Consider the following 26,236-nt stretch of genomic DNA (forward strand, 5'->3'; position numbering starts at 1 on the left):
CCAACAACATACCAGCAACAGTGTGCGCCAAACTTGTGAAGACTTACAGTATTGGCACCCCTGCAATTCTGTCAGATAATACTCAGTTTCTTCCAGAAAATGATTGCAAACATTTTCTCTTTTTGATATTAATATTTTCATTTATTTTGCTTGCAATGAAAAAACACAAAAGAGAATGAAAAAAAAAGTCAAATCATTGATCATTTTACACAAAACTCCAAAAATGGGCAGGCCAAAAGTATTGGCACCCTCAGCCTAATACTTGGTAGCACAACCTTTAGGCAAAATAACTGTGAACAACCGCTTCCGGTAACCATCAATAAGTTTCTTATAATGCTCTGCTGGAATTTTAGACCATTCTTCTTTGGCAAACTGCTCCAGGTCCCTGAGATTTGAAGGGTGCCTTCTCCAAATTGCCATTTTGAGATCTCTCCACAGGTGTTCTATGGGATTCAGGTCTGGACTCATTGCTGGCCACTTTAGAAGTCTCCAGTGCTTTCTCTCAAACCATTTTCTAGTGCTTTTTGAAGTGTGTTTTGGGTCATTGTCCTGCTGGAAGACCCATGACCTCTGAGGGAGACCCAGCTTTCTCACAATGGGCCCTACATTATGCTGCAAAATTTGTTGGTAGTCTTCAGACTTCATAACGCCATGCACACAGTCAAACAGCCCAGTGCCAGAGGCAGCAAAGCAACCCCAAAACATCAGGGAACCTCAGCCATGTTTGACTGTAGGGACCCTGTTCTTTTCGTTGAAGGCCTCTTTTTTTTTTTCCTGTAAACTCTATGTTGATGCCTTTTCCCAAAAAGCTCTATTTTTGTCTCATCGGACCAGAGAACATTCTTCTAAAACGTTTTTGGCTTTCTCAGGTAAGTTTTGTCAAACTCCAGCCTGGCTTTTTTATGCCTCTGGGTAAGAAGTGGGGTCTTCCTGGGTATCCTACCTTACAGTCCCTTTTCATTCAGACACCGACCGATAGTACGGGTTGACACTGTTGTACCCTCGGACTGAAGGGCAGCTTGAACTTGTTTGGATGTTAGTTGAGGTTCTTTATCCACCATCCGCACAATCTTGCGTTGAAATCTCTTGTCAATTTTTCTTTTCTATCTACATCTAGGGAGGTTAGCCACAGTGCCATGGGCTTTAAACTTCTTGATGACACTGCGCACGGTAGACACAGGAACATTCTGGTCTTTGGAGATAGACTTGTAGCTTTGAGATTGCTCATGCTTCCTCACAATTTTGCTTCTCAAGTCCTCAGACAGTTCTTTGGTCTTATTTATTTTCTCCATGCTCATTGAGGTACACACAAGGACACAGGACAGAGGTTGAGTCAACTTTAATCTATTTCAACTGACTGCAAGTGTGATTTAGTTATTGCTACCACCTGTTAGGTGCCTCAGGTAAGTAACAGGTGCAGTTAATTACAAAAATTAGAGAAGCATCACATGATTTTTCAAACAATGCCAATACTTTTGTCCAACCCCTTTTTTATGTTTGGTGTGGAATTATATCCAATTTGGCTATAATTGTTATGCCTCTATACAAATCACTGGTATGACCATACTTAGAATATTGTGTGCCATTTTGAGCCCCAGTATACAAGAAAGACATAAGTGAACTTGAAAAAGTGCAAAGACGGGCAACCAAAATGATTAGGGGAATGGGTGGACTGGAGTACAACGATAGATTAACAAACTTGGGGTTATTCAGCTTAGAGAAACGACGTCTACGGGGAGATCTAATAACAATGTACAAATACATGAAGGGACAATACAAAGAACTTTCTAAGGATCTTTTTACTCTAAGGCCAGTGTCAGTGACAAGGGGACACCCTCTACGTCTGGAGGAGAGAAAGTTTCACCAGCAACATAGAAGGGGATTCTTCACAATAAGAACTGCAAGACTATGGAACTGGTGATGGTGGATTCATTAAACAAGTTCAAAGTGGGCCTTGGATGCCTTTCTTGAAGAGAGCAATATTCCAGGTTATGGACTCTAGATTTTAAAGACAGGAGTGCTCCACTGTGCAAAGAAACATGGGAAGAATATGAAAATCTGACTTCCATGATGTAATTAGGATGTCAGTGTTTCAAGTATGCACACCAATAGAGGGTGTTGACTGAGAATGTGCACACCTCTATAGGTGTGTTTGACTGAGACTCTGTCTTCCTAATTACATCATGGAAGATAGACTTGCACATTCTCAGTCAGTGCTCTCTATTGGTGTGCATACTTGAGACACTGACATCCTAATTACATCATGGAAGTCAGATTTGCATATTCTTCCCATGTTCCTTTGCACAGTGGAGTGCTCATGGCTTAATAAGACTCCACACACCTTAATGGTGGTTCTCTCCTTATGCAGTGACGATATCCCTTCAACCCTGTCTAAGCCTCTCACCTCTGCCAGATCAGTCCTCTCTACGCCAAGCTGATGAGATGCAAGTACATCGAAACGTCTGTCCTTGGCTGAGAAGACTGTATCTGGTATAATCCCAACATCATTGCAAACAAAGGCCTCTGAGAAGGTTGGCATGATGTTAAAGGGAGTGTCCTCTATAGGTGTGTTTGACTGAGACTCTGTCTTCCTAATTACATCATGGAAGATAGACTTGCACATTCTCAGTCAGCGCCCTCTATTGGTGTGCATACTTGAAGCACTGACATCCTAATTATATCATGGAAGTCAGATTTGCATATTCTTCCCATGTTCCTTTGCACAGTGGAGTGCTCATGGCTTAATAAGACTCCACACACCTTAATGGTGGTTCTCTCCTTATGCAGTGACGATATCCCCTCAACCCTGTCTAAGCCTCTCACCTCTGCCAGATCAGTCCTCTTTACGCCAAGCTGATGAGATGCAAATGCATCGAAATGGCTGTCCTTGGCTGAGAAGACTGTATCTGGTATAATCCCAACAACATTGCAAACAAAGGCCTCTGAGAAGGTCGGCATGATGTTAAAGGGAGTGCCCTCTATAGGTATGTTTGACTGAGACTCTGTCTTCCTAATTACATCATGGAAGATAGATTTGCATATTCTCAGTCAGCGCCCTCTATTGGTGTGCATACTTGAGGCACTGACATCCTAATTACATCATGGAACTCAGATTTGCATATTCTTCCCATATATAAATACCTACATCTAAATATCTAGACCAGCAGTATTAATAGTAGTACCTACACCACCACAAACCACTTTTAATCCTACCTTCAACACCCTAAATAAATTAAATATACACACTACTCCTAACATCTATAAATTATATATACTGTAACCATCCCTAAATACATTTAAAAAACTACTTCCTAAATACAACTGTAAATTTAAACCACAACAAAACATTTATTTTTATTTTTTTTTGTAGATTGTGAGCTCCATATAGGAATCACAATGTACTTTTTTTTTCCTACCAGTATGTCTTTGTAGAATGGGAGGAAATCCACACAAACACAGGGAGAACATACAAACTCCTTGTAGATGTAGTTCCTGTCGGGATTCGAACCCAGGACTCCAGCCACCACTGAGCCACCATGTTTCCCCACAACAAAACAAGTTTAACCCTACCTACAACATCCTAAACACATGAAATGTACACAGTACTCCCAAAATCTATAAAGCTACACATAAACATCTCTAAATGCATTTAAGGCCATGGCCCCATGCACCAGAAATGCCGCGATTTGCCCGCAACAGAGACTTTGTTGCTTTGCAAATCGCAGCATGTCAATTATATCTACAGAAATGCTGGCAGTTTTCCCGTAGATATAATGTTAAGAGAAAATCCGCAGAGGAAAACTCTGTTAACTTTCTCTTAAAAGCGCTGTAGAAAGAACCGCATTGCTTTCTGCGGATACGGCCCGTGGGGCCTTAGCCTATAAATACCCCCTAACTACAGCTATATACCTAAAGGAGAAACAAAACTATTTTAGCCCTATACAACCACATCCTAAACACATAAAATATGGGGTGGGATTTGTTCTCCCGCATGGAGGTCACCACGGATAGTATCCTTCTGTCACCCACCACCTGTACTGGGTCCAGGGGGCTCCCCAGGACAGAGCTGGCCCTTCTGATCAGCCTGTCAAGTCTATTTCTGTCCCTGGTTGATATACTGCTCCCCCAGCAGGCCACACCGAAAAAGAAGGCTGAAGCAACAACAGAGTTGAAGAAGGCCCTAAGAAGTGTCCCCTGGACTCCGAAGGCCCTCAGCCTCCTGAGCAGGTAGAGTCTGCTGTGGCCCTTTCTGTGCAGCGCCTCCAGGTGATCAGCCCAGTCTAGTTTATTATTGAGGAGCACACCCAGATACTTATAGGTCCTGACTCATAGGTCTCAATACATGTCACTTGGATCTCCACTGGGTTCGAAGCACCTCTCCGTTTAATAAAGTCCACCACCATCTCCTTGGTCTTCCCAGCATTAATCCTGAGGTGGTTCTGCTGGCACCATTCAACAAAATCCCGGTTTAAGTCTCTGTATTCCCTATCGTCGCCATCAGTGATAAGACCTACTATAGCAGAGTCATCGGAGTACTTCTAAGTAACAGCTGGATGAGTTGTGTCTAAAGTCAGCAGTGTACAGTGTGAAGAGGAATGGGGCAAGAACTGTACCTTGTGGTGCCCCCGTACTACAGATCACAGTATCAGGCACACAGTCCAGGGCTCTCACATACTGAGGGCGGTTTGTCAGGTAGCCTAGGATCCAGTTGGATGGGTGATGGTCCACTCCACCAAGGTTCAGCTTCTCCCTCAGTAGCCGTGGCTGAATAGTGTTGAAAGCACTGGAGAAGTCAAAGAACATTATTCTCACAGTGTTCCCGGGTTTCTCTAAGTGAGAGAGAGCTCTATGAAGAAGGTGGATGATGGCGTCATCTACCCCAATGCCCGGCCGATAGGCAAACTGGAGGGGGTCCAGAGCGGAGCTCACTAGGGGGCGTAGGTGTGTCAGGACCAGTCTCTCTAGGACCTTCATCAGGTGGGATGTCAGTGCTACAGATTGGTAGTCATTGTAGCCCATTGGGTTGGGTTTCTTTGTGACTGGTGCCACACAAGATGTTTTCCACAGTTGAGGTACCACTCCCAGCTTTAGACTCATCTTGTACATGTGTGTAATAATAGGATTATTCCACACAGTGTTTACGTAATAAAAGGATTGCAAAGCGCACACAAATAAATTGCTATTTGTGTCTGCCTACCATAGACATTAGTGCTTAAAAAAGACGGGGTTTTTTGCTGTCTGCCTAGAATCCTTATTTCTTTGGACAGAGAAAGAGTCCTGCAAGTCTGACTTTTTTCTCCACCCATAAGAGCAGATACAAACGGAAACCTGCAGATGGATTTTACAACCTATTGCAATCAATGGGTTTTAAAACTAATTGTTTGAAGTCAATTTTTGATTTCCAGACGATTTCAAAAACTGATTTCATGTGGAGAGACGAATACAGATGTGAACCCGTCTGAGCATAAATAGGTTTCAAGTGTTCTACACATATGCACATACATTTTATTTCAAGTATTGGTCCACACTTATTTACGTGGCTGTCTGATGGATGAATTTCAGTTTAGCAGATTCCCTTTCTTACTACATTGTACAATGTCAATTATATATAGCAGGGGTAGGGAACGTATGGCTCTCCAGCTGTTGCAAAACTACAACTCCCAGCATGCATACTGGCACTGCTGTTCTGGGAACTCCCATGGAAGTGAATGGAGCATGCTGGGAGTTGTAGTTTCACAGCAGCTGGAGAGCCAAAGGTTCCCTACCCCTGATATATAGTATATTCAGTATTTTCTACATGGGTACTTACATAGTTAAATAGTAGAAAATGACATATGTCCATCAACTAGTACTAGTATGTAGTATGAGACTTTATTAAGGTCAAATATCCGCTTATCTTTTGGATCTGTATATTGTTTTTTAGATCAGTGGAACAATGCACAACACAGGAAGACATGTCTCTTTTCGTCTGGACAAACAGCACAAAGTTAATATTTCTGGTGGCCCCCTATTGTATAATCATCGACTCGAAGAGATTATGTTGCATTTTGGCAGTGAGAATGGCATTGGATCAGAACATCGCATGAACAAAGAAGCTGCTGCTGGAGAGGTGACTTTAATAATAGAAATAATCTCTACTTCCTTTGCATACATTCCTATACTTTTTAATGTAGAACAATGCTATTACATTGCTAATAACAATTATGTCATTAGTATATCATTAGACATGAGGTTATTTCTCTTTATTTAATTATGTAATGAAGCTTATAATGATGCTCCATAATGTGCTTTATGTTTTTAAGTTTTCTTTTGTCATTTTACATACTATTACTATTTAAAAGAAATACAAGGTGAGCTATGACTTTAAATCCCAAGTTTCACCAATACTCATGGTCTTGGGGTTCTCCACTTGTCTATGGCTGCATGAAATTTGAACACTGCAGCCAATATTTGGACTCATTGTTGATATCAATATGGAACAATTGAAGCCAGAGATTGTTTACTGATAAATCATTATATACAAACTTGCCTTTAAAAAAAGAAATTGTACTATCTTGGACTCTTGACATAGTTGTAGCGAAAATCCTAATATCGATAAAAGCATTATGCTTAACACTTTTGTCAGACTTAAATTTAAAGGCTCTGTTCATTCATAGGCTCTGAAAGGCCAAAAATGCCTTTAACCCCAGAATCAGGTATCCAGGCACAGGTCAGGACAGACAGCAAAGATTCAGAGTCAGGTATCCAGGCACAGGTCAGGGCAGGTGAACCCAGTTCAGAGTCCAGTAAACAACCCTAGGTCAGAACACCTGGAGATCATAAAATACTGAATACAGAAGTACACTACATAAGAACAAGCAAGTTAAGAACCGTTGCAAAGGCTCCTTGTGCAAGATATAGGCTAAGAGCAGGCAGCATGATTACAGGTTCTTACAAGGTCAGCGGACCCTGCATGTGAGGATTGGAGCATTGGAAAGTAAGAGAGGAAACCAGTAGAGCCAGGTGATAGTTTCTATGAAAGTAGCCTTTCAAGTGTATAAATCATATCTATTACTTTAAAACATGTGATTTTAGTCAGCTGCTAAACCATTAAATTGCACACAACATTCTAGTTACTAGCCTGTGCTTGTACATGCCTGCACTCTCCATTTCCTACTTAACCATCTTCTTTCTTTGAAATTATAACCCTTGACTTTCTATCTTCCCTTTTAGCTACTGACCTTGTGAGTTACCCTTTTCTTATAACAGGTACAGCTTATTCATTATAACTGGGATTTGTACAGTAATGTCAGCGAGGCATCCCGCAACCCCAATGGTCTGGCTATAATCTCGTTGCTCATGAATGTGAGTTCTTATTTTTTCATGCAGTGAATGCACGATTTTCTTATTTTTCTAGTATTAATTACAGAAATACCTGTTTTTTCTTCCAGATAATTATTTTTTTTATTGCATAAGTAGTTGTTTGATCATTGTAAGTTCTGTACATCTCTGAAATTAATATTAGAATTATTGTTATAGGTATTAAAATCAATTTTTATTCATTTGCAAACATTTATTAAAGTGTGGAGTACCTTTTACTGAATGTAATAGGTTAAACAGGCAACACAGAGCAAGACTATCTGTATATCTATTATAGATAAATAGTTGGAAAAAGTTGAAAAAAGACGAAGATTCATCAGTTTCAATCTAGTCCACCTTTGTTCTCATAACATTGTGTGAACGACGAATGAAAAAGGCAAACGTTTTTAATGTGGTTTTCTCTCCAAGAGACTTAATCTCAGAGAGTGTTGTGGAGTAGGGTAGCTAGTTGCTGCCATACAGGTGCTTTTTGCCAACACCCACAAGGTTCAGTTGTTTCACATTAAACTATTGTACCAGTGGCGTAACTAGAAATGGCGGGGCCCCGTGGTGAACTTTTGACATGGGGGCCCCCCCATCCCAACTGACGCCGAAGACCTCGACTGACCCCCTCCTCCGCACTCTATTATGTCCCTTACTTACTTGCCCCTGAACACAGTATTAACCCCAATAATGTCCCCTGCACACACAGTATTAACCCCAATAGTGTCCCCTGCACACACAGTATTAACCCCAATAGTGTCCCCTGCACACACAGTATTAACCCCAATAGTGTCCCCTGCACACACAGTATTAACCCCAATAGTGTCCCCTGCACACACAGTATTAACCCCAATAGTGTCCCCTGCACACACAGTGTTAACCCCAATAGTGTCCCCTGCACACACAGTGTTAACCCCTATAGTGTCCCCTGCACACACAGTGTTAACCCCTATAGTGTCCCCTGCACACACAGTGTTAACCCCTATAGTGTCCCCTGCACACACAGTGTTAACCCCTATAGTGTCCCCTGCACACACAGTGTTAACCCCTATAGTGTCCCCTGCACACACAGTGTTAACCCCTATAGTGTCCCCTGCACACACAGTGTTAACCCCTATAGTGTCCCCTGCACACACAGTGTTAACCCCAATAGTGTCCCTCTGTGGACACCCATAAACAATTATTATACTCTGGGGTCTTTTCAGACCCCAGAGTATAATAATCGGAGACTAAATCGGGAATAAAAACATTAAAAAAAAAACCACTGTTGCTTCTTACCTGTTCCCCGGCTCCTGTGCGGTCCTCCTCTCGCGTCCTTCGTTAATGACGTCGGACGTCACATGACCCGGGAAGCATGCCGGGTTCATGTGACATCAGACAACAGTAGGACGGAGGCCTGGCAGGATCGCGGAGAGGTAAGTAACACTTTTTTATGTTTATTACCTCTCCCGATCTGCCGGTCATTATACTCGGGGGTCTACAAAGACCCCCGAGTATAATGATAGCCCCTGTGGGGCCCGCGGTGTCACTTGCCGATCCCGGCCCAGCCAGGATCGGCAAGTGAATAGGGCCCGTAACTGCCTATTGAAAAAAAACCGCAGCGGTAGCGGCTGTCACCGGGCCCCCTAATGGCCCGGGCCCTGTGGCAGCTGCTACTGCTGCTACCACGGTAGTTACGCCCCTGTATTGTACCTATTATGATATTTTTGCCATGTGAGAAGAAGCTCACACAAACATGGAGAGAACGTACAAACTCTATGCAGATGTTTCCCTTGGTCGAAATGTACAAACTCCATGCAAATGTTGCCCTTGGTCAAATTTGAACCCATCACAATCTCCATCACTGCAAGACGAAAGTGCTAACACATGAGTCACCATGCTGTTCACTGCTGTTACAATACATCTTACAATGTCTATCATAATGGCTTTCTCTTGACACACCATGTCATGTTACAGACTTCAATATAATATATAGACAGGATGTCCAAGATAAAAAAATATTTTCATATTAGGTGGGGAAGGTGAAAAAATATTTTAAAAAATCATTCTTACCTGTCCCTGGTGTTTCAGCGTTGCCTAGTCCTGCTGTTTCACTGTCTTGTTTTGCTGGAAGTCCCTGCACACTGTGATGTCAGTGATTTCACATCTCCATTTTTTTAGGTCACTGATCGGTCTCAGTCAGTCATTCGTCATGTGACTGCTGAAGCCAATCAGCTGCCTCAGTGACCTAAGGAAAGGACATGGGTAGTGATGTTCCATGTCCTTTTCTGAGCCCACTGGTTAGCCTCAGCAGTCACATGTGACATGGTCTTCTGCCAGAAAAAAACACAGGAGCAGCAGGATAGCACTGGAAGACATTGGAGTGTTGAGGACAGCGAGTGTGTTTTGGGTTTTTTTTGCAAATTTTTTCATCTCCCCTGGCTTAGTTTTAAAAAAAAAGTCCCTCATTACAGAAACACAGTTTCTTTTGTTGCAGATTTTGCTGAGTTTTTTGAGCCAAACGTAGGAGTGGGCTATAAATATCTTACTAATTCTACTATTATAAATGTGAAAATTTGTGTTTGTGTGTTTGTATATTTGTGTATTTGGATGTTTGTGTTTGGATGTTTGTGTGTTTGGATATTTGGATGTTTGTTCCTCAATCATGCAAAAACGACTGAACGGATTTGAATGAAATTTGGCACATAGATAGTTTGTAACCTCGATTAACACATAGGCTTTTTTTATCCCAGTAAATGACATGCCTTCATGACTGTTATGAATTTATGTTCACATATTATATAAAACTGCTCTTGGCAGCATCTTATCTCAGGTTCTGATAAAGCCAGGTCTGTTATCTCTCTGTGTAAACACTCAGCTAACCCTCAGAGGATTGTGTACATGCAATTGCATATTATCTGTTCTGCTCCAAACAACATGCTCATTATATGGCTTTCCAGCGAGCTGTTGAGATGCCGGAACAATCACAGGCACAGCACGAGGAACGAGTTCAGTAGCAGGACAGCTTGAGAGCTGCCGAAATTCCGCAGCAGTCAAACAATCGATGGCAGCAATTTGCTGAATATAGGCAAACATCGACATCAACAACACACAGATGAATTTGCAGGAAGGGAAATAGTGGGAAATATATAGGTAAGGTAAGGTAGGGAAATATAAGTTCTTCTACCTTCTGCTCAATCCACTTCTGACTTTGGCTCAAAAAACTGCAAGAAAAAAAGCTGCATTTCCTCAATGTAAGGGCTCAGCCTAAGGTTTTCTAATTTTTTTTTATGTAGATTGTGAGCCCCATATAGGGATCACAATGATTTTTTTTTTCTCCTATTCCTCATGGGAGGAAATCCACACAAACATGGGAAGAACATACAAACTCCTTGAGGATGTTGTTCCTGGGGGGATTTGAACCCAGGACTCCAGTGTTGCAAGGCTGCAGTGCTAACCACTGAGCCACCGTAAGCCCCTAAGGCTTTTTGATTTTGCCTGGGACAGAAAGAAGAAGTAGACAATAGTATTATAAACCAACTATATATTTAGAGTATTACACAATAAGCAAACTCAAATCATGAAAAAGATATCTCTGCTGAGTACTTTTACAATATGTTAAATTTCACTCAATGAAAATTTAATCCTAAAATATATTTGATTTTTTTTTTACCCTATGTACCACTATATAGTTAGGTCTAGAAATAATTGGACAGTGACATCATTTTCATAATGTGGGCTCTGAATGACACCACATTAGATTTAGTATGAAACATGCAATTGAAGTGTTTACTTTTAGGTTAATGAAAGGGTTGAATAAACATATCCTGTGAAACAATTAGGAATTGCAATCATTTTTCTACAAAGACTACTCATTTCAGGGGCTCAAATGTATGGTTGAGCCGATCTTGAGATTTCAGGATCGTTTTTAAAACCCGATTTCCAATCATTTTCCATTCGAACCCGATCCCAATTCCGGTCCTAACGCAAGTCAATGGGATTTTTTAATGATTGAAAATCGGATTTTAAAAAGATCCTATTCACTACATAGCTGTAGTGAATAGGATCTTCAATTTTTTGTCTCCACACTGTGTAGTGATTAAAAAATCCGCCAGCTATATAGCTCCCCCTGCTGTCCGCTTACCTGCACAGAACCGCTGCCGCTCACCGGAACTCTGGCCCGTCGATCTCTGTCCGGTTCTCTCTCATTCAGATGCCGGCACAGCACCGCGTGCGCCCCCACCTCCCTAGGCTAGTGTTAGTGATGCTGGGAGTAGGTGGGGCTTGCTGTGGCTTAGGAGAGTGTGGGGGGGTACAGGGCAGGGAAACTTGAGTGCAGCACTCACATCTCCCCTCCCAGTACCCACCCACACTCTCCTAAGCCACAAACTCTGCCTTCTCCCAGCATCAATAACACTAGCCTATGGAGGCAGGGGCGCGCGCAGCTCTCTACCGGCATCTGAATGAGAGAGAAGAGGACAGAGAACGACGGTCCGGAGCTCTGGTGAGCGGCAGCGGTTCTGTGCAGGTAAGTTACCTTCACAGTTGAGCGATCGGGATCGGAATTCTGTTTCTGATCTTTTTTAGGCGGGATCGGAACCCGATCACGATCGTGAAATTTACTCGATCGCCGATCGGGATGCGATCTTCTCCGATCCCGATCGCTAAACCCTAATGGACATAGACATCACCAAATGTGTTTCCTCATTTGTGATGCTTTGCTAGGTTTTCTCTGCAGCTGTCTTCTATTGTTCCGGGGTATTTTGGACTGGAATTTGACGTGGAGGCCGCCTCAGGTTCCAGTCCAAAATACGGGTAGCTGGGACTGGATGCCGGCGCACTCGACTCCGGATTAGGCCAAAATGAATGGGCCTAGGATATGGTGGGATTTAGATCATGAGCTCCAAACTGTTCCAAACCTTCTCTATACTTTTTTCCCATCTTTCTGGTACAGGTTGATCTTTGTTTCACTGTTTAAAGAATTTTGTTTCAGAACTGGATTGTCTTCTTTAGATTTAACTTTTTTTTTTTTTGCCAAAGATTAATCTGGCCTTTTCGATTTTTGAGGCTGATTAATCATTTGCACCTTGTGGTGACTCCTCTGTATTTGCTCTCATTGAGTCTTCACTTTATGGTAGACTGATACACCTACTTCCTGAAAATTGTTTATTTTTGTGGATGTTGTGAAAGGGGTTATTTTTCATTATGGAACTGATTCTGCAGTCATCCACAACTGTTGTCTTGCCTTTTTGAATTCATAAGCTTACCAATGTACTCTTTTTTAGCGAGAATGTACCAAACTTTTGATTTGGCCACTCATAACATTTCTGCTATCTCTCTGATGGATCTCTTTCTTTTCAGCCTAAAGATATTATGTTTCCCTTTCATTGAGAGCTCCTTTCACCACATATTGTGGATTCACAGCAACAGCTTCCACATGTAAATACCACACCTGGAATCAACTCCAGACCTTTTAGATGCTTATTTGATGAAGGATTAACAAGGGAATAGCCCATTCAGCACATTAAATAGCTTTTGAGATCATTGTCCAATTACTTTTGGTCCCTTAAAAAAGGTGTAGTTATATATTAGAGTTCTCCTCGCTTTATGATAGATTTAGATACCTTTAATATCTAATATCAGCCATTAGTGGACTGTGTATTAGTTGCTGAGACACATACTGTGCACAAGAGCCCAGCTCACAAGGGGTTAACCGAAGTTAGAAAATCACAACTGCGACATTCAAGACTCTACAGCTCTGCAGAGGTTAACTGACATCTTGCCAAAAAAAACAACAAAACCGCTCAAACGAGAATACCTGAAATCTGCCTAGCAACAGACAAGTTCCTACCTGTTTCACCTACAACAGTGGGAGAGCTTCTCCTTCAGAACAGCAACACGAGTGAGTCCACATCCCTATACTGTCTTAGGCACAGCTAGTGTTGCTAACCAGCCTTGTTTCAGAGAGAGAGTTGTGGAGTCTTCTGCATGTAGACACAACAACAACAACAAAATTGCTGAACACTATGTCAGCCCTTTTCCTCCAGTCAAGGGCATTAATAAAGATTCCGAGGCCTGAATGTGGGGTCACGACTACGAAGTTATGGTGGTGGTGGATGAGTTTTCAGTCACTGCTGTACAAGCTATTCTCAAAACTACATCTCCCAGCCATGCGTCTCCTTCACATCTATATAACGCAAGTTCAATTGTTTTGGTCATCTGTAAAAAACTTTAAAGTGAATCTCTCCAAAAGTGAAACCATCAATGTCACGTTTTCCACTTATACCATCTTAACTATCTCCAATTGCTTGAGATGCTCACAGCGGACCTGTGAATATAAAGCGAGCTCACCCTTACCTGGTTTGGCCACATACATTCCCTAAAGATAGATATAGTCCCCTGACTCTTGCACATGTTTCAAGCACTCCTCATGCATTTTCTTTACCCACATTCAGTTCCTGTTTGGGAAGCTCACATGGGGTTCGACGCAAAGCAGACTATGGTTCTGGATATTGACCCCCCGTAGAGACATTGGGGGAGGGGAGGGAGTGCGGGTCTACCAGACTCTGGACTGTATTATTGTTCAGCTTTCTTGTTGTGCCTTTTTGACTGGCACTAACACTTCTGTGGCAATTAAATCCCTGTAAATTATATGAGATTATTTTACACATGGGGGGCAACAAGAAGAGCTAAACAATGTGAGTGTAGTAGGGGCTGCACAGGTTATGGAGCTAGGAAGTAGGTCAGGGGGATCTCGGGATAGTCCCAAACAAAAATAATATAAAGACGGCACTGTAAAGGTGGAAAGAAATGAACAGGAAATAGCAGAAACGATAAACTCAGAAACAGGGTGCATAATCCGGGATTAGGTGGAGTATGACAGCCCTGTAGAGTTTAGGACACAGGAGAGACTTGGGAACTGCCACAGCTAACTTTCAAAAATGTTAGGAAAGTCCAATAGGTTCATAAGGCTAAGAAAAGCAACATGTAAATCCAGAAATAACATGGGTCACTCTAGTAATAAAGTAATAGTAATACCTGCATATGAATTAAAAAGCACTTAGCTGCAAGGCAACGATTGGCATATAACTAAACAGTGAAAAAAAAGAATTAAAACTAAATTCAAACCTTGAGTTAGCAGATATATGGAACAAGACAGACAACATTGTCAATAGCAGGCAATGTGTAAAAAAGCAAGGCAACCAAATCGGGTGCTCATTGTTATGGTGGCTGCAGACACTAGTGGAGCAGGATACGATAGTATCATGTGCTTGGCATCCAGGAGCAAGATGGTCACAGGGCAGAGGGTCGACAGGCTAAAGTTCCTCCACCTGTAGTTCCTCATGTTGCAAAACTCTTGAAGACCCTCTGTCAGAGATTGGATGAGGTAATATTTATCATTGAGAGAAGGCCACATGGAATGGAAAACCCCAATGGTAGTATATCTGACACATTTTCCAGTGTCACAGGCCCTATGTCTGACCAAATTAACAGGGGCTAAATTATCAAAAAAATTGGACCAATGGTCCATACGCGGTAGGGGTTGTAAGCTGTGGTCTGCGGAGAGGAGATGATCACAAAACTCTAAATAATGTAGTTTGAGAATACCTCTGGGCATATTCAGTTTATGGGGTGCCACAGGGGTCAACCTTATTCATCCTGTCTTCCACCTCAGCAACTCGTGAGCCAAAGTCCTTAATTTGTTTAATAAAATCAGTGACAGCTCTTGAGAGTTCAGTAGAGAGTTCACTAAAGAATTTTAGTAATAAAAAGCGAAAGGGTCCAGATCAGTCAACATCTGCCATGGGTCCATTGTCAGAGGTCACTAGTGATGTAATGCTGCCGTGTGGTGAGCTGCCTTTGGCTGAACCAGAGGAACCAGGTGCTCTGAAGAGCTCAGGCAAGGTTTGGCATGATGCTGAGTCGTTTTTGAGTTTGTGTGTTTTAGCCACGTAGCCAGTAGAAATGCATTTTTTACCGCTTTGCTGTTCACAAAAAGTCCGCCAAGTTTTCCTTTGTCAACTTTCTGCTTCAATTATGCCTATACCATTTCTGTAGGTATAATTGACATCCTGCGATTTCCAAAAATGTGATGGCTTTGGAAATCATAGCATTTCTGCTGCAAGTATTTTTCTGCAATATATGGATGGGATTTGCAAGAATTAGTACTAGCTTGGCATCTTTGCAATCATACCAGGAAAAGTAGACAAGCTAATACCTTATAAAAATCTGTTTGGAAAAGCGAAATTGTGTCTATGAAGGTCCATAGTGCTGGTGACACAAGACACAAAGGTCCTCTGACTTTGAGGTGTTGATTTTGAAGTTAGAGAAAAGAAGAAAATCACATATTATATTCCCAATGCGTGGGAGAGCGATTGTGTTGGTGGTTGTATGAACAGGAAAGCCAACTTTCACACCTTCAATCAACAGGTTCTGTCTCAAATTCTGTCCCAACATCTCGATGGTTAAGATAAACTTGTTTAGTGCCGTTTCGTATGTTGAATGCTTCTGATAAAGCACTATTAACTTGTATTTTAGTACTGAGTTTTTGAGTAAAGGCACATGATTTTGCGAATAAATGCTGAGAGGATTCCAAATCTCTCAAGAATTAAGAACATGTACATCCAGTCCACTTGATCTAAGGCTTTTTGAGTGTCCATTGAGAGTAACACTAACGGAACATTCCACAACTGGGCATACTGGATCAAGTATGTATACAGCGCATCTTATGTTTTCCTTCCCAGTCAGGAATGACACCTGATTGTTCCGGGATACCTTCAAAAGTTGAGTTAGGAGAATGTCCCAGAAGTGTTTGGAGTAGTAAGCAGGGAGGCCATCTGGACCATGAGATTTGCCTAGAGTTGTATCCAATAGGGCTGTTTGTAGTTCTGCAATGATGAATGGTGCAGCGAGTATTGTTGGTGGGTCTGAAGGGTCGGAAAATTATGCGAAGTGAGGAATGCCTGAGGGTGGAACGGTCACACAACTCAGAGGGAGACTCGCCAGGTCTCAATTCATATAAGTCTTGGTAGAAGGAGTACAATTCCAAGACTATGTCTGCAGTAATTTTAAGACTCTTCTCAGACTGAGAAGAGATTTTAGAGATAAAATTCTGTGTGCTTCTAGAAAAGCTATCAGTTTGCCTCCTTTATTACCATGAATATAGGGCTTGTGGGTAGAGGATAGATACCTCAAAAGTTCAGAGCATCCTTAGGGCCCCTTCACACGAGTTTACGCTCCGTGTATTCTGTACATTTTACACGTGTAAAATGTAGTTAGCCATTGAGTTCAATGGCATGTTTGTATAACGCGTGTCTTTTTGCGCACGTTATATGAACATGCTATTGAACTCAATGGCTAACTACATTTTACACGTGTATTTTTACACGTGTAAAATGTACAGAATACACGGAGTGTATACAGAATAAACGCCATGTGAAGGGGCCCATAATTTGTTCTATGAGTCTCATGAGATCGGAAAGAACTGTGTGAGCCGCTGACTTCTTATGTTGATGTTCCAAACTGGTAATCTAGAATAAAATATTATCGACTTCCCTAGCTTGTTCTCTTCTACAGTATGAGCCCAAGTTAATGAAGTTGCCTCTACTTACTCATTTATGAGCTACCCAAACAATGCCAGGTTAAATATCGGAGATGTTGTTTTATGTAAAGTAATGGGATAGAATTTGTTCTACTTTCCACTTATCCACTTCAGTACCAGGCCAATTTGTGGTCCAGGACCAGACACATTTTTTTTTTTTTTTTTTTGTATGTGCGGTTTTGAGGGCTGTAACATTTTTCTCGTGTGTCTTATTCAACACATTTTTATGTCTTTTTTCAGGGACACATAGGGCTTTATTTTTAGGATGTTTTTATTTTCGAATTTTTTTTTATATCCGGGAAAATATAAACATAATAGGAGGGAAATTGTGTCTGGTTTTCACTTTTTTTAAAAAATTTATTTAACAACACAATGTGCTACTGATAAACTTTATAAAATAGTCTTTCCTCTCCGTTACAGTAATTTTTATTTTGTATGGTGTTGTCGGGGGTGGGGCTATAACCTTTAATAACAGAATTTTATCAGCTTATTTATTTTATTTATTTTTTAAAATTATTTTATTTTCATTTTTTTAAACTTTTTTTATTATTTTATTTTATTTATTTTTTTCAGATTGTGTCCCCATGAGGTCATAAAAGACCTTTGGGGACATCTGATCACTTTTTTTTTTTTTTGTTAAAGAGGCTGATTTCCCCTGCAACTGAGGCTGCTACATTTAGCCTCAGTTGCAGGAGGAATCCAGCCTCCTGCACACTGTTCTTTATACTTACAGAGCTGATCTGGGTTCTTATCATTCTTATGGTAGAGTTGGAAGGGACCTCAAGGGCCATCGGGTCCAACCCCCTGCGAGTGCAGGTTTTCCTAAATCATCCCAGCATATGTTTATCCAGATTCTGCTTGAAGATTTCCATTGATGGAGCGCCCACCACCTCCCGTGGCAGCCTATTCCACTCTCTCACTACCCTCACTGTCAGAAAGTTTTTCCTAATGTCTAATCTGTATCTCTTTCCCTTTAGTTTCATCCCATTGCTTCTTGTACTTCCTTGTGCTAATGAGAATAGGGTAGATCCCTCTGCACTGTGACTACCTTTCAGATATTTGTAGACTGCTATTAAATCTCCCCTCAGCCTTCTCTTCTGCAAACTAAACAATCCCAGTTCTTTTAGCCACTCCTCATAGGACATGGTTTGCAGACCTTCCACCATTTTGGTTGCTCTTCTCTGGACTTGCTCCAATATATCGATGTCTTTCTTGAATTGAGGTGCCCAGAACAGTACACAGTATTCCAGGTGTGGTCTGACCAGGGAAGAGTACAGCGGAATAATGACCTCTCTTGATCTAGATTCAATGCTTGTCTTAATACATCCCAGAATTTTATTAGCCTTTTTTGCAGCAGCACCGCACTGTTGGCTCATGTTGAATTTGTGATCTACTATTATGCCCAAGTCCTTTTCCCCTATGCTATCACTTAGTTCTATTCCTCCCATACTATATATGTTTTTTACATTTCTGTTACCCAGATGTAGAACTTTTTTGTTCGCCTCAGCCCATTGTTCCACTGTGTCTAAGTCCTTGTGAATACACTCTCTCTCCTCTCTAGTGTTGGCTATTCCTCCTATCTTCGTATCATCTGCAAATTTTATGAGTTCCCCAATAATTCCATCGTCCAGATCATTTATAAAGATATTAAAAAGTACTGGGCCCAGAACAGAGCCCTGCGGCACCCCGCTTTTGACTTTCTTCCAGTTGGATGTGTAGCCATTTAGTATTACTCGTTGTGCCCGATCATTAAGCCAGTTGTGAATCCACCTAACTGATTTTTTGTCAAAGCCATACTTAATCATTTTTTCAATAAGAAGGTTATGTGATACTTTATCAAATGCCTTACTGAAGTCAAGATATACTATGTCCACGGCATTCCCTTGGTCCAACCATTCAGTGATTTTGTTGTAGAAGGAAATCAGGTTAGTCTGACAAGATTTATTGGTCCTAAAGCCGTGCTGGCTCTGGTTAATTAATGCCTTCCCATCCAGGTACCGAAGTAAATGTTCCTTGACAATTTGCTCAAAGATTTTTCCTGCTATCGAGGTCAGACTTACCGGCCTGTAATTTCCTGGATCGTCCCTTTTCCCCTTTTTGTAGATGGGGACAACATTTGCCCTTTTCCAATCTATAGGGACCACTCCTGTTTCCCATGACTTACCGAAGATTATAGCAAGGGGTTCTGTTATTTCCTCTGCTATCTCTTTCAGGACTCTAGGGTGTAAATCATCTGGTCCTGGGGACTTGGTTTCCTGTAACTTGGCTAAGTGCTCTCTTACCAGACCTTCGCTTATAGTCAGCTTGGAGTCCTCCTTCCCCTCATCTCCATCACCATTAATGTCGATATTTCCATTAGTTTCTTGGGAGAAGACGGATACAAAATATGAATTTAGTAGCTCCACCTGCTGTTCCACCATGTTAACTGTTTCTCCTTTGTCATTCTTCAGGACTCCAATGGTCTCCTTCACTTTTCACTTTCTGTAGGACCCAGCAGCTGTTGTAAGACACTGAGCCTGGCGGACCACGTGACCGCCGGGTCAGAGGGCGGCCGCATCATGGCGGCGCCCATAGCTGTGTATACAGTACTCATTGAGTGCTGTATACACAGCGATTGAGAAGGCAGGGAAGGGAATAAACCTTCCCTGCCATCTCTCTGGGAGCTCCGGCTGAAGTTACAGCCGTCTCCCAGTTTCAGCAGCTGCACGATCTCTGTGCAGCTGCTGTGTTCTGATTGGACGTACCGGTATGTCCTGTCAGGACTAGGCAACCACTTCCTGGACGTTTATAGTCTATGGGCGGTCCGGAAGTGGTTAATCTCAGAAGAGCAAAAAAAGAGTTTAATTCAGTCTTGAGTCGTAGCTATGGGGAAAGGGGGAGAGTGAATTAATCATAAACTGTAGCAAGATTGGTGCATAATTTGATATGGTGATATTTCCTACATCAGGAGACGAGGAAAGATGCAGATGATGCTGTGAGATAAAAATATAGTCCAAGCATCGGTATGAGCTATGAGGATTGGAGTAGAAATTGTAATCTTTAAATAACAAGTGAAAAGATCTCAAGATCCTTAGATTAAATTTAGGAAAGTAAGACCTTTGGAAAGTGTACTCAATGTACAAAGCTTAGGGAGGACAGACCAGTGGATGAGTCAAGCAGAGGTTGCAAGGCAACATAAAAGTCACTCCCTGGGAGTAATAAGCCTTCTTCAAAAGCAGAGAAATTTTTTAATGTGCTCAAAAGCCATGGTTCTTGGTCAAGAGTGTTATCCAATGTACCCGAGCTATTTTTTGAAGCAAGATGGCATAATTTTTTTTTTCCTTTGCCTTTTTATTTTTTTACAACATCCACAGTATGAGTTAAACAATATTTTAGTTTTATTGTAAGGGTTGTTTTGTATTTGGTGATACTACATATATATTGTTTTGTTTATTATTCTTTTTTTTTACATTATCAAGTAATATAATTTTTTTTTGTATTTTTTAAACTTCTTTTACCTCTTTTTTGTCTCAGCAGGGGATTTGAACTCATTGGTTCAGTGGAATACGCTGTAGTACACATGTATACCAGTATATACAAGGATGTTAGCCTATCTCGATTCATAGGCCTGTTCAATAGACTGGGTTAGCCAATTATGTTAAACTATGTCTGATTACTGACCCTGGGTTTTCACAATGGGCCATCAGCACCCCCTGAACATGCGTGGATGGGCCAATCAGGACCAAAAATGACCTATAAACCCCTTAGATGATACAGTTTTGTTTATTTTACAACATCAAAAGTGTTAACCACCAGGATCCTTTGCTTTGCCTTTGCTTTAAATTTGTTTTACATTGCAATTGAAACTGAGAAATACATTGATAATTCTTATATATTTGTTTCAGCAACATTAGATTGGGTTGTTTAGCACCAACCAGTGAAATTGATTCTAGGGGCCTACCCTAACAGTGGAAAAATCTCAGATAAACAGGTGGTATGCGAACACTTAAGTAACAGGGGCTTAAATCTCAGATAAACAGGTGGTGTGCGAACACTTAAGTACAGTGGCTTGCAAAAGTATTCCTACCCCTTGAACTTTTTCACATTGTGTCATCTTACAACCACAAACTTTAATGTATTTTATTGAGATTTTAACCCTTTCACTGCCAAGGGTTTCTGGAAATTTTGCACCTCCAGTAGCCAGAGCAATTTTCACAGTTTCGAGATGGACAAATCAAACCTAAATTGCAACATTAAATAATAACCCCCCTCCTGGTGTCACATTCAGGTTACGCACAGAATGAAGAATCATTCTCCATCTCTGTGCACGCTGCAGGGCTGCTCCCCCCCCCCCCTCCCCTTCTGTTACAGTTTACTGATACTTCCTGAGACAGGAGAGGGGGAGGGGGTTTAGACACTTTAGAGCCCTATATCTCTGGACAGCATTAAGATATCTTGATGCTTTAAAATTCATTTAAAATGATACCAAGGTCTTCATGATAGAATTTATGGTTTTGGAGCGATTCACTGTTGAAATGTTGTCGGGAAATGAGATCTGCAGTTGGATCTCTATGCCAAATAGCGTTTTCAACAGTGAATTGTCCAGAGTTATCAGCATTAGTAGGGAGGACGTTTTAGCTATGTCCTCCGCTATTGAAGTGCCACTCTGGGAGGATGTAGAGCTGACGTCCTCGGCCAGAAAAGGGTTAAATGATAGACCAATACAAAGTAGCACATAATTCTCAAGTGGAACGAAAATGATACATGGCTTTCAAAATTTTAATCAATTAAAAATCTGAAAAATGTGATGTCCAAAAGTATTCAGCAACCGTACTCTGATACTCCTAAATAAAATTCAGTGCAATCAATTGCCTTTAGAAGTCACTTAATGAGTCAATAGTCCAGCTGTGTGTAATTTAGTCTCAGTATAAATACGCCTGTTCAGTAAAGGCCTTGGTGATTTGTTAGAAAAAACTAGTGAACAAACAGCATCATGAAGAGCAAGAAACTCACTAGACAGGTAAGAGGTAAAGGGGAGATTTTTAAAGCAGGGTTAATTATAAAAACATGTCCCAAGCTTTAAGCATCCCCAGGAGCACTGTTCAATCAATCATCCAAAAATGGAAAAAGTATTCTGCAAAACTACAGACATGGTTGTCCAACTAAACTAACAAATCGAGAACGGAGAGCACTGGTCAGAGAAGCAGCCAAGATGCCCATAGTCACTCTAGAGGAGCTGCATAAATTCACAGCTGAGGAGGGAGAACCTGACCACAGAGCAACTATAACTTGTGCACTCCACAAATCTGGCCTTTATGGAAGAGTGGCAAGAAGAAAACCATTGTTGGAAGAAAGACATAAGAAGTGCTATTTGCAGTTTGCCACAAGCCATGTAACGGACACAGCAAACATGTGGAAGAAGGTGCTCTGCTTAGATGAGACCAAAGTTGAACTTTTTGGCCTAAATGCAAAGCACTATGTGTGGCAAAAAGGTAACACTGCTCATCACCCTGAACTCACCATCCCCACTGTGAAGCATGGTGGTGGCAGCATCATACGGTGGGGATGCTTTTCTTTAGCATGGACAGGTTAGCTGGTCAGAGTTGATGGGAAGATGGATGGAGCTAAATACAGGGCTATCCTGGAAGAAAACCTGTTTGAGGCTGCAAAAGACTTGAGAATGGGAAGGAGATTTACCTTCCAGCAGGACAATGACCCAAAACATACAGTCAGAGATACAGGGGAATGGTTTAGATCAAAGAGTATTCATATGTTGGAATGACCCAGTCCAGACCTAAATCCTATTGAGCATCTGTAGCAAGACATAATTGTTGTTCACAGACGCTTTCCATCCAATCTGGCTGAGCTTGACCTATTTTGCCGACATGAATGTGCAAAAATCTGTCTAGATGTAAAAAGCTGGTAGAGACATACCCCAAAAGACTTTCAGCTGTAATTGCAAAGAATGGCAGTTCTACAAAGTATTGATATAGGGGTGATGAATACTTTTACACTTCACACTTTTCAGATTTTTTTTAATTAGAATTTTGAAAACGTATAATTTTTTATCCACTTCATGATATTTATCATTTTGCAGGTGATCACCGGCACCTGGAGCAAGTTCTGAGGCAGGCCTCCGATTGTCATGTCAGCCAGGAGCCTTGTGAAGCCTCCCAGACCTGTCTGTAATGATTTTATTTTGCAGGCTACTCTAAAGTAGCATTAGTGATAAGACCCTCTGGGATTCAAGACCCCTAGGAGGTCTAGTATATATATATATATATATATATATATATATATATATATATATATATATATATGTTAAAAAATATAAAGAAATAAAAAGTATTAAAAATTCAAATCACCCCCCTTTTCTTAGAACACATATAAAGGTACTTATATACTGTGAAACACATACACATTAGGTATCCCTGTATCCGCCAAACCTATAAAAATATTTTTCCCTTACAGTAAATGCCGTAGTGGGAAAATAAGTAAAAAGTGCCAAACAGACGTTTTTTTCACTGCCTCTGATAAAAATTTTAATAAAAAGTGATCAAAGTAATACAATTCCCAAAAATGGTATAACTAAAAAGTACACCTCGCCCCGTAAAAAAAGATGCCCTATGCATCCCCATACTACTATCTAAGTGGCTCTTATGTATAACAACTGTCCCAAGCATATGGAGATACAAAAATGTAAAAAGTATCAGCCAGAAAAAATCTCAGTCACATAATCAGTCACATTATATACAGTATAAAAATATCAATTTATTAAAGATCCAAATTAAAATCAAAATAGAGAGTGATACAGCAGGGCTAAGATGTAAAAAAAAAAGCCAAGAACAACAAGACACTAATAGTACAACAGAATCTCACGGGTGAGCATATAATATCAATACACAATGGTAATTAGTAGAGTTGAGCGAACAGTAAAATGTTCGAGATTCGATATTCGTTTTGAGTATCCCCTCAATACTCGACTACTCAAATCGAATATCGAACCCTATTATAGTCTATGGGGGGAAAATGCTTGTTTCAGGGGTAGGCAACCTTCAATCAAATTATACTTACCAAGTCCACGAGTGAGGGTCGGGCTGGATCCTCCGAGAAGTTTTCTCCGTGCAGCGTCCCCGCGGCATCTTCCGGCTCTGAATTCACTCTGCCAGGCATCGGGCCTGAGCAGAGCCGACTGCGCATGTCCGCACTACAAGCGAGCATGCGCAGTCGGCTCTGCCCAGGCCCGATGCCTGGCAGAGTGAATTCAGAGCCAAAAGATGCCACGGGGAAGCTGCACGGAGAAGACTTCTAAAGGTAGGAGAAGAACCAGCGTTGATTGGCCGACTGTATAGCATTCGGCCAATCAATGCTGGTTCTGCATCAAACTTTTCCATTCGAATAGCGAGTGGTACTCGATCGAGTACGAGTATTTCGAATACAGTAGTATTCAATCGACTACCTACTCGATCGAATACTACTCGCTCATCTCTAGTAATTAGTAATCTCATGAGCAAAGCAGGTACACCAATATGCAAAGGCTGACAAAAAGATATACCGTATTTTTCGGACTATAAGACGCACTTTTTTTCCCCAAAATTTGGAGGGAAAAGTAGGGTGCGTCTTATAGTCTGAATGTGGCGCCTGGCATCCGCTGTAATAGAGAGGCGGAAGCCGGCAAGTGATAGACGCCGGGGCCTGAGACATCGCTGCGCTCCTCTGCCCTGCATGAAGCCAGCAGCGGCGATGCTATTCTGCTCCTCCGTCCCCCCGCCGCTGGCTTCATGCAGGGCAGGGCAGCGATGTCTCAGGCCCCGGCGTCTATCCCTCACCGGCATCCGCCTCTCTAGTACAGCGGATGCCGGGTCAGTATCGGTGGCCCCTTCCCCACCGGCCCCGTACCTGTGAAGTTGCAGGCCGGCTCCTGCGCGGCGATATCGCAGGAGCCGACCTGTTCGGGTGACAGCCAGGAGCCTAATGAGGCTCCCAGGCCTGTCACTGCTATATTAGTATTGCGGCTGGTCTCTCTGACCAGCCGTAATACTAATATACAGAACGTCCCATAGACGGCAATACAACTGTATGGGACTTGCAATCAAGTGACCGCAGGTTCAAGCCCCCGGGGGGAATAAAATAGTTAAAAAAAAATAAAAAAAAAAGCTTTAAAAATATATAATAAAAATATGAAATAAATAAAAGTTCTAAATCACCTCCTGTTTTTTTTTTCAATACAAGGTGATCTAAGAAATAGACATTCCCCAAAATGGTATAACTAAAAAGTACATCTGGCCCCGCAAAAAAAAACACTCTATGCATCCCCGTACAGCTGCAGGGTCACCTGTCAATGTGGCCTTGCAGCTGTTGCAAAACTACAACTCCCATATATTAAATATTTCACCAGTTTTTGCTTCAAAATTTTTTTTCCCTATTTTCCTCCTCTAAAACCTAGGTGCGTCTTATAGTCCGAAAAATACGGTAATTAGGCTGTCAGACACACACAACCAAATAAGTCTATGCATCCCCATACATGGAAGTATAAAAAAGTTATGGGTGTCAGAATATGGCAAAAAATTTTTTTTGGCAGTGTTGGATTTTTGTTAAGGGCTTAAAATGTAAATAAAACCATATAAATTTGGTATCCTTGGAATCACAGTGAAGCATAGAATACAGGTGACGTCATTTTGGCTGATATATGGTGAACGCCATATAAACGAAGCACATAAGAAAGTAGCACAAATGCACTTTTTCTTCAAATCCACCCCATTCAGAATTTTTTTCCCAACTTCCTAGTACATTGTACAGAATAATTAATAGTAGCATCATAAAGAAAAATTTGTCCCACAAACATTAAGACCTCATATGGCTCTGAGAGCAGAAAAAAAAAAAAAAAAAAGTTATGGGTATTGAAAAGGGGGGAGTCAAAATTGAAAAACAAAAATTGAAAAAAGGAGGGGTTAAAAAAGATAAAAACACCAAACTTTGATACACAGTTTCTCATGAACACAGAAAGGCCTCATTTGTGGACGCAAACTCCTATATGGGTACATGAGAGCTATTTTGCTTTTGAATGGCAGCTTTTGCTGGAATAGTTTTCAGGTGCCGTTGAAATCCCCCAAGAAGTGACCCTATTTTGTAAGGACAATTTTAGATTCTCTGCCAAAGTGACATGGCGCCCAAAAACCAACAATCTAAATATCTGCTCCAAAAGCACATAGCGCTCCTTCACATCTGCACGCCCACATGAATGATACAGTTGTACCTAGGATAACGTACTTAACAATGCCATATGTGGGTATAAACTTCTATTTGAGCACATCCGGACACAGAAGCACAAGTAAT

General features: G+C 41.4%; 1 protein-coding gene across 2 annotated transcripts in view; it reads left to right on the forward strand.

Moving 5' to 3' along the window:
- Positions 1-26,236, forward strand: part of CA11 (carbonic anhydrase 11) — a 535,579-nt gene that overhangs the window by 413,956 nt on the left and 95,387 nt on the right. Inside the window, exons 4-5 of one of the 2 annotated variants that reach the window (XM_075276799.1) lie at positions 5,924-6,109; positions 7,249-7,344. In XM_075276799.1, the coding sequence (XP_075132900.1) occupies positions 5,924-6,109; positions 7,249-7,344 (282 nt within the window). The remainder of the gene's footprint in view (positions 1-5,923; positions 6,110-7,248; positions 7,345-26,236) is intronic. The other variant, XM_075276801.1, reaches the window with a different exon arrangement.

Source organism: Leptodactylus fuscus, chromosome 6 (assembly GCF_031893055.1).
Source record: "Leptodactylus fuscus isolate aLepFus1 chromosome 6, aLepFus1.hap2, whole genome shotgun sequence".
NCBI lineage: Eukaryota > Metazoa > Chordata > Amphibia > Anura > Leptodactylidae > Leptodactylus > Leptodactylus fuscus.